The sequence below is a fragment of the Sinocyclocheilus grahami genome, unplaced genomic scaffold, assembly GCF_001515645.1.
Source record: "Sinocyclocheilus grahami isolate Dianchi unplaced genomic scaffold, SAMN03320097.WGS_v1.1 scaffold1328.1, whole genome shotgun sequence".
In the NCBI taxonomy this organism is placed as follows: domain Eukaryota; kingdom Metazoa; phylum Chordata; class Actinopteri; order Cypriniformes; family Cyprinidae; genus Sinocyclocheilus; species Sinocyclocheilus grahami.
In genome coordinates, this window is record NW_015506507.1 from 250,168 (window position 1) to 259,537 (window position 9,370).

General features: G+C 35.2%; 1 protein-coding gene across 1 annotated transcript in view; it reads left to right on the forward strand.

Annotated features, from left to right (window-relative positions):
• Positions 1-5,512: 5,512 nt before the first annotated feature.
• Positions 5,513-9,370, forward strand: part of LOC107569264 (natural killer cell receptor 2B4-like) — a 6,905-nt gene continuing 3,047 nt past the window's right edge. Inside the window, exon 1 of the mRNA XM_016255301.1 lies at positions 5,513-5,795. Coding sequence (XP_016110787.1) covers positions 5,741-5,795 — 55 coding nt within the window. The 5' untranslated portion in view covers positions 5,513-5,740. The remainder of the gene's footprint in view (positions 5,796-9,370) is intronic.

The window sequence follows — 9,370 nt, forward strand, 5'->3', positions numbered from 1 at the left end:
ACATCCACATCCAAACCGTCTTAATATTGTGAATTCTTAATTTGATTTTGTTATACAGAACGTATAGCTTCTAAAAAATAACCCCAAAGGGAGCAATATTAGCAGAAGTGAAAAATAGTGTGACAACTAAATAGTGTGACAACTAACGATCTACCCCTCATGAAAGCAGATGGGACTTCACCTCTCATGATATATTTAACAAGTATGCATTTCAATTCAAACAAGTATGAAGCCAGACAAGCTACTGCAGTATGCAAATCCAGTACAGACATTACATTTACCATTCTTGTACATACAGTTGCCAAATCACAAGTCTTTTCAGTGCATTTTGGTTGAAAACCACTAGATGGCGACATTAAATCTTATTTCTGGCCATATGTTTCTCATCCAGTTAATAAAAAAACATTAATTCATTCATACATATCTTATTTAAATTGTGCTTTTGTTGATTCTTGGCTTAGTCTTGGAGATATCTTTACCAGAGAAAACATTGATGAAGCTTACGGAGACCTGCACATTATGCAGACAAAAATACACTTATCCACAAATTAAGGATTCATTCCCACAAAGTAAGAATTTGTTCGCTTGATTTTTCAAACTTATTCTCTTATTTTAGTTAACTCGTGCCCACAAATTAAGAATTTGTACCCACTAATTAATTTGTTCCCTTGTATTGATTTAATTTAAAAAGGGAACAAATAAGTGTAATATAATATAATCATGAATCATGACTTATTGTACAAACAAAAATAGTTTTAGCAACTTAAAAAAAACATTGTGGGTCTAGTTCAAGTCAGGAACTGAAATCAGGAAGTCAGATTTAGACTTCTGTAAGCAGTCATGCTTTAGACAGCAGAACAAACCACTGTTAAAAATCGCATCACACTACTGCACTGATGTGTCTGCCATTTCACAGCAGCTGTTAAGATTGCCACCTAATGGAGACCTCTTCATTAACTCCCAGTGATCCAACTGTTATGTGTAATGCGAAAATATTTAGGTTTGAATGAACATTGAAGTTGCCTCTTACTGTACAGTCATGATTTTTCATATGAAATGGCACTAAAGCTAAGTGGAAGCGATACAATGATTCTTCCATGTTTATGAGGCATTAGTCACACTGCATCTCACACATATACAACTTCCTTCATTGTTACCACAGAATCATTGTTTGTTTGCATGTTTTTGTTTTGCTGCGATGGCTTTTAGGTGCGTTCAACTGGATATACAGACACAAGAACTACCAGAGTATCTGTTGTAGGGGAGTGTGATGTGTGTGTGTACTGTTTATTAAAGCTGCAGTCCATAACTTTTTTAAAAATGATCCAAAATCACATTTTGATAAGTACACAACCAGCCAGTGTTCAAAACTATCGCCTTACTTTAGCTCGATTCACAGCGGTAAGCTTGTAATAAACTTTTCTCATTTGAGTGGTACGGGTAGGTTTTCGTGGGAAATTCAAGCATGGCGCTGCGTCATTACGTCACGTCTGTAAACATAAAGAAGTTGTCCCGGCTAGTATGCTATATTGCACGTGAGGATGCTGCAGGTGACGGGTCGTTTATAGCCTTTTCTCACAGCAGCTGGAATAAATGGAGGACTGAATTTGAAAACAAAGTATATCAATAATAATAATTGGCACAGTTTGATGTGATATGAGCTAACCGATCGTTAGATTTAATCACCATTGATAGCGCAAATTGTTGTAATGCTTTTTTCCTCAGTTGATCAGAACAAAAGTGTCAGTTGTTACTTATTTGTTCAGATGACATTCTCCAGTGAAAACTCTTATTTGGTTCATACTTTCAAGATGTGGAATCTGTGAATACAAAGTGCAGTATCCACACCGGTGCGGTGACTGACAGCCACACATTAGATTCATCCACGCTGGAGCCGTGCCGGTGCACAACCCACACAAGGAAGATAATTTCGCAAATAGCTGCAATTGCAGGTTTTCAAACAGAGATGGCGACAAAGAGGCAAAACTTATGGACTGCAGCCTTAATATGATGTAATTGTATATAAGACATTTATAGTTTTATTTGAAAACAACACATTTTTCTGACACCAAAAAGTTTTCCGGAAATAGTGTTTTCACATATAGTTCATTTTAGAGGAACCAAACCCAGGTCACTTACAGTGAACCAGAAAAAGAACCAGCCGAAAGTGAAGCTCGTTAGATTTAATCACCATTGATAGCGCAAATTGTTGTAATGCTTTTTTCCTCAGTTGATCAGAACAAAAGTGTCAGTTGTTACTTATTTGTTCAGATGACATTCTCCAGTGAAAACTCTTATTTGGTTCATACTTTCAAGATGTGGAATCTGTGAATACAAAGTGCAGTATCCACACCGGTGCGGTGACTGACAGCCACACATTAGATTCATCCACGCTGGAGCCGTGCCGGTGCACAACCCACACAAGGAAGATAATTTCGCAAATAGCTGCAATTGCAGGTTTTCAAACAGAGATGGCGACAAAGAGGCAAAACTTATGGACTGCAGCCTTAATATGATGTAATTGTATATAAGACATTTATAGTTTTATTTGAAAACAACACATTTTTCTGACACCAAAAAGTTTTCCGGAAATAGTGTTTTCACATATAGTTCATTTTAGAGGAACCAAACCCAGGTCACTTACAGTGAACCAGAAAAAGAACCAGCCGAAAGTGAAGCGAAACCAGCCTCTTTTTTTTTCTTTTGGTCCTCCTCAGCACTGAAGTGATCTCATTCACCTTCTTGTTCACCACAGCTTCATAAGAACTCAGACCCCAGCTTTATGTGCAGCAATGGAATGCTGGAGTCTGACCTGGAACTTTTGAAAGATGAGTGGACTAGAAAGCTTCCAACAAATTTCTCAGAAATACAACTTGGATAACCAAGACCTTTTCCGATATCTTCAAGTTAGACATTACTCCAACAAGAATATAAAAGACGTGGAAGGTACGGGATCCACAATAGTACAGATATTTGTAGATCCATATAAAAAGAAACCGAATAAGAAAATTGTATCAAGAACTTATTCCTGTTAAATGTAAACTAAAGACCACTCAACAATGTATGTAAAACAAATTGGGAAAGGAAGCCAATATAAGTATAACAGAAGAAGAATGGCAAACTATGTGAAAAACACAGATGACGACAACAAAAACACCTGAAAAGAGATGATGCAACCCCTCAGAGGACCTCAGATGATGCCAACCCTGAAACAACATACAGAACTACCAACTTTTGCTATATGTTTGATTGCATCATATAATAATTGCTGTTAATAGTGTTCATCGTCTGTTTGATTACGTCTTTAATTGATTTTTTCCATACATTTCTGCCATATGTACATTAACTAACAGTCACCACTGATAAGCTACAACTAAATATTGTAGAAACTTAATTTTCTGTAAAGTTGCTTTGCAACGATTTGTATCGTGAAAAGCGCTGTACAAATAAACTTGAATTTAATTGAATTGAGCAAATTCAGGTTTATACAGGAGGCAATCCGCTTGGAAAAATATAATAAGGTTTTTCATAACCTCCAAAGTAAAATATTTGCAAAATGGGAATCAAAAGGTTGGTGAATGCTGGAGAAAATGCAGAAATGTAATAGCTGACCATTTTCACATCTCTTGGGATTGTAATATTATTCATAATTGGCGGGATTTGAATAGAGAGATGAACGCAATAATGGGATTGAATCTTGAATGTAACTTTAAAACAATGTACTTGGGTTTTTCTCCCGCAAAAATAACAGAGAACAACATTTTGATCTTATCTTTCATGTCTAGTATACAAGCTAGAGAAGCATTTCTATTTCTCTTTTGCCGAAAAGCGCTATACAAATCAACTTGAATTTAATTGAATTGAACAAATTCAGGTTTATACAGGAGGCAATCCGCTTGTAAAAATATAATAAGGTTTTTCATAACCTCCAAAGTAAAATATTTGCAAAATGGGAATCAAAAGGTTGGTGAATGCTGGAGAAAATGCAGAAATGCAATTTTCACATCTTTTGGGATTGTAATAGGCTATTATTCATAATTGGCGGGATTTGAATAGAGAGATGAACGCAATAATGGGATTGAATCTTGAATGTAACTTTAAAACAATGTACTTGGGTTTTTCTCCCGCAAAAATAACAGAGAACAACATTTTGATCTTATCTTTCATGTCTAGTTATACAAGCTAGAGAAGCATTTCTATTTCTCTTTTGCCTCTTGACATATAATAGGGTTTGTTGTTAGTGGTTAGCTTCTGTTTCCTCAAGAAAGAAGTTGATTCTGAGAATCGAAGTGGCTATGTTTTCCAATCCTGAAATTTTTTACAACACTAAACATTCTAAATCAGTATTCAAACACAATATTATATTAAGGTGTGCATTCTAAAATAACATCTACGTGTGTAGTTAGAGCCTGCCCAAGCAACATTAGAGCGCCACCCTCAGGCTTAATCATGCAGAAACACTAGACCTCTGCCTCACCTAAATTTATGGTCGGGACCTGTAGAACTTTCCACTCCCCTCAGTGCTTTTATGGAATTACGGTCTGACACGAATTTGCCCTGTTTAGTCAGTCTGGCCCTTGATGTCTTAATTGCATTAGATAACAGAAAATCTAAGTGCCATTTTTTAAAAAGAAATATAGCACTACCACACTTTTAATTATATTTCAAAGGAATGAATGAACTGATAAAATGTATATATTACCTTCAATGCAAAGTAAGCTGCTTTGGATAAAAGCATCTGCCAAATGCTTTAATGTAAATATACTGTCCAAAATCTAAAATAAAATGTTGTGACACTTGTGGTCATGGTTAACTGAGTTACAGCCAACCATGACAACAACCACTAATTAACAGTCATTGCAAAGGAGAAAAAGAAGAAGAAAAAAAGTGAAGTTAGTTGAGAAAAGATCAAGCATCTTTTTTTTGTAGATGCCATATGGTTTGACATTGTGTTATTTTGTGTGGTTTCAGTATGCAGATCTTTACATACTGTATATGGCAATAACATACCACGTGTTTAGTTTCCAGAGTAGTTTCTGTTTTTGTTTTCATCTAAATAAGTTTGAGGATATTCCTATTTCTCATCCTTTATTCATTCTGAGCAGCCCTTGTTTCATTAGGGAAGTAGTAAACTCGCATCATGCTGAGTAGGAGTAGGAAGAGTCACAACTGACTGAACACCGGAAAGTTTCGTTCTTATTTTAATGCTCATGTTTCCGCCACAGGCTGAGCTGATATAAAACTGATTCTTGTGACATCTCACTGTTTCCAAGCAACATTGCAGAGTTTCCTCTGTTGCCTTTTGTAACTTGTGGTTCTATATGCATCTTGTTGTCAGTCAAAATGTGCAGAGTGTAAAAAGTGTGAGAAAGTGTATTTTGCTGAATTCAGAAGTGGTTTATTCCAGCAGAGTAGATGTGAGAAAGGAAGGATGTGGTGCAAAGATGAAATGTTCTTAAAGTCTTTCTTTAAAAAATTGTACACATGTACATGGAGAGATGTTTGTCGAAATATGTTTCTACACTTAACTTGAGTTTCCTCCATCATTTTGTCTTTTTAGGTTTATTGCTCTTTTGTTTTATTCCTGATTAAAACCCAGAACCTCTGAGGTTCAGCAGGAATTAGTTTTTTTTCTCATCAGTGTGACACTGAACTTCAGTTTCTACTAGGAAGTCAATGCGGCGGCAGTCATTTTGAGTTCTGTTTCTTTTTAAGTTTTTAATCTTTTTAATTTAGGAGAATGTCAGTAAATCACCTACTCTTTTTACTTTTTTTTCTTCTGACCTCCAAAACAGGTAAAAAAAATTTGTTTATTATACAAACGCAACGTGCAAAGTTTTGCGTTAAGCGTTTATCCACTGACTACAGATCTTTTATATCATTGTCTTTGTCCATTTTACGTGTTTTATTTGTAATGATTTTCTATGGGAGGAAAATGTTTTAACGTGCAATTTAACACATTGCGTTCTGGGCCCGTCTGCTTGCCTGTACGGAGTTGATCCTTTTAATAACACTTAATTTTCATAATGCACGTTCATATTTGCTGGTCTGTGTATACTTTGAGTCAACAACAAGACTCAATACTGAATACTGAATTGTCTTTATCATCTTAGTCTGTTATTATGCCACATCAAGCATTTTGCTGGAGGACAAGTGAAAGTTGGCACATTGTGTTTATGGTCATCTGCTTGCCTTATAGTACATTAAATAATAATATATCAAATTTGATCTTTTAATTGCACGTAATGTATCTTAATACATTAAGCCATATTACTTAAGTTTTTCTACAGGAGGAAAACGCTTAACGAGAGACTTTGTGCATTACGTTCATATTCTGCTGTTCTGTAGCCATGGATTTGTGGGTCTTGTCTTTTTCTTGCAGGACCCTGTATGTTATAGTACTAAATTAGTTTTAATCGTTTAATCACCACCACAGCGTCTTGCCTCCATTGGAAATGCACGATTTGTGTCGATTGCACGTGACGTCACAGGTAGCGGAGAGTACAAGTGAAGATTGCAAGTGACATTGTAATTTAGTTTATTTTTTCTTGTCTTCCCCACCTGGCTACTGTTGTAAAATGTTGAGAGATTCAAACAAAAAGTAATCAATAAATTGAACAAAATAAAAAAAACTGCAAGTGACATCACTTGCGGAAGCGCAAGTGTCTGAGAGTGCAAGTCTGAGAGAGTGCAAGTGCAAGTCTGCAGCCAGACCCTTCTCCAAATTGACGTGGTTCATCGCGTGGGAAGGAGGCAGCAGCAGTTTTAACATTAAGTGACATGACATCTGACGCACAGATGCCATTGGCACATGCCACTATGCTCAGTGACACTTGTCAGTGGACAGTGGCATGTGTCACTAAAACCTGTGACACATGTCAATGGACTGCGTCTTGTGTCAGTTGCTGCGGTGCGTGTCGCACCTTCGGTAGTGTCTGACACCTGCTGCTGGGTGTTGCTGCAAAATGTAGATTGCGTGACACGCACTTAACGGCAAAACAGTATTCAATTAATTAACAGTATGTTGCTGTCAAACATACGTTTGATTAAATATCGGAGTACATTTGTACAAGAAATATTGAGTTCCTATATTAAGATTAAAATGTGTCTTATGCCCCTTGATGAGTATTTTTCATTGTAAGTTTATTTCCAGTAGCCAGTTCCAGTTTTGTGCAATGCATTCAAATACGTAAATACGCGTTTTTTCATTTTTGCATAGATTTGACAGTTCAGCTGTATCATTTGTAATTATAAAATAATATAGAGACTATGCAGAGGCCATAACATAAAAAAAAGATACGTTTTAATCAACCCTTGCGAAAAAGAAGTTTATTCAAGTGTGCTATTAGTATACTTCTTTTAAACTTAAAATAGGAAAGTATACTTTTAGTCTACTTTTATGTACTTCTCAGAAATATACTTAAAATGACATTTAAGTATACTTGACTTATACTTAGAAAAAGTCTAAATATATTTTAGCTTGTGCTCCTAGAATCCGTGTTTTCATTGTTATACGGTAGGGGTGCTAGTACACATCTTCTGTACAGCATTTCCAAAAAACACAAGTGAAGAAGAAACCGAAACAACAGATGCTTCCACATGTAATCTAACACAAAACTGTGTAACGTTATGGAATAAAATGTTGACCAATGTAGAGGTAATAATAACTGTCAAGCTTTGGGGTGTTGATCGACTCCATCTACGTTTTGATTATCATTCTGAATCCAGTTCATAGTCTTTTTTCAGCTTTTTGTTCATTTATTTATGAAACTTATCCACATTCAAGTGTTTAAAAAAAGAATGCATGAAGCTAGAATAAAATGTTTTTGTTTACAAGCAGATACCCTGTTCTTTTGATTATTATATGTTCAGATATTCATGTAACAAAATATATACAAATTAATACCTAAATAGGGACATAGTAGTATACTTAAAATATGATGTAAAGTTCACTTAAAGAAAACTTATGAGTATACTTGCAGTATAAAACTACTAAACAAGTAGTCTACTGAGACTATACTTCAAAGTGTACTAAAATGCTAAAAACGTATTTAATTAGTAAACTGTCAGTATACCTAAGTTCACTTTTAGTATAGTTGCACTACAAGCTAAAAATATTGATGTAAACTAGTTGTGTACTCAAAGTTTACTACTGTTATACTTAAAGTATACTTAAAAGTATACTTTTATGTACTAGAAAGTGGGCCAATTTAGTCCCAAGTAGTATTGAAATAGTACACTTACAAGTATACTACTAGTGCACTGATATTTGTATACTTACTACATAAAGTATACTTAAAAATATACTTGAACTTTACTTAAGTATACTTAATAAAATAAACTTGGAAGTATACTACTTTTTGGTAAGAGTAGTCAACACTAAATGGTTAAACAATTCGTTTACTTTTTTAATAAAACCAATGCAATAATTTGCAGCAATTGAACATATTTAAAGAGATCAACATATTTCATAACAGGTAGCTCTATTAACAACACACACATTAATGATGTGAGTCTCCATTCAGGCTCTGTTAACTATTTAAACCTGATCAATAGCGCCGCCTGCTGGGGTTATGAAGATTAACACGTAATATCGAGATGTAATAATGTGGTCTCAAACTCGGACTGTATGAGAGCTCAGTATTTGTCTTGTCTGTTCATTGCCAGTTATTTTAATCAGTGGTATCTTTAGTGTGATATTAAAAAGTATGAAAGTATAAATATGCTGTTATGCAGCATTGCATTTTTATAAAGGCCAAGAGCCTTGTCAATAGCACCCTAATAAGTCATGCACACAGTTTTAGAGCAGCAGAATTGTACACCTTTTTTGCCCATATTTAGCTCAGAAATTAAAATATATTCCTGATTTCTGACCTCTGTTCATTCTTAATGATCAAATTCCTCATTGTCCTGTCAAACTGACCTGCAAAGCTTCTCACATGCTCACATATCAGCCAGCGGGAACAAGAAAGTGTGTGCAAGTTTAACATTTGATACTTGCCAATCAGGAATTAGCCTACATATAAATATAAACTGATGAGAAAATTCCACAAACCATTATGATGTCTACTATTCTAACGTTTTCAAAAAAGAAGTGTACAACGGGTCTAGTGAATTCACCAGCTGCACTCAGAAAACAAGTATCTTTCTTTCTCCTCAGGGTTCAGTGCTGAGATCTCTGTGTTTGTGCAGACGGGAGATTCTGTTCAGCTGGATATAAAGACACAAGAACTACCAGAGTTTGATGATTTATCCTGGAAAAAAAATAAATCAGAGATTATAGTTAAATATACAAGTGAAACTAAAGTAAGACTTCACTCTTCCTACAAGGACAGAATGGATTTCAATAATAAAACCTTCTCTCTGACTC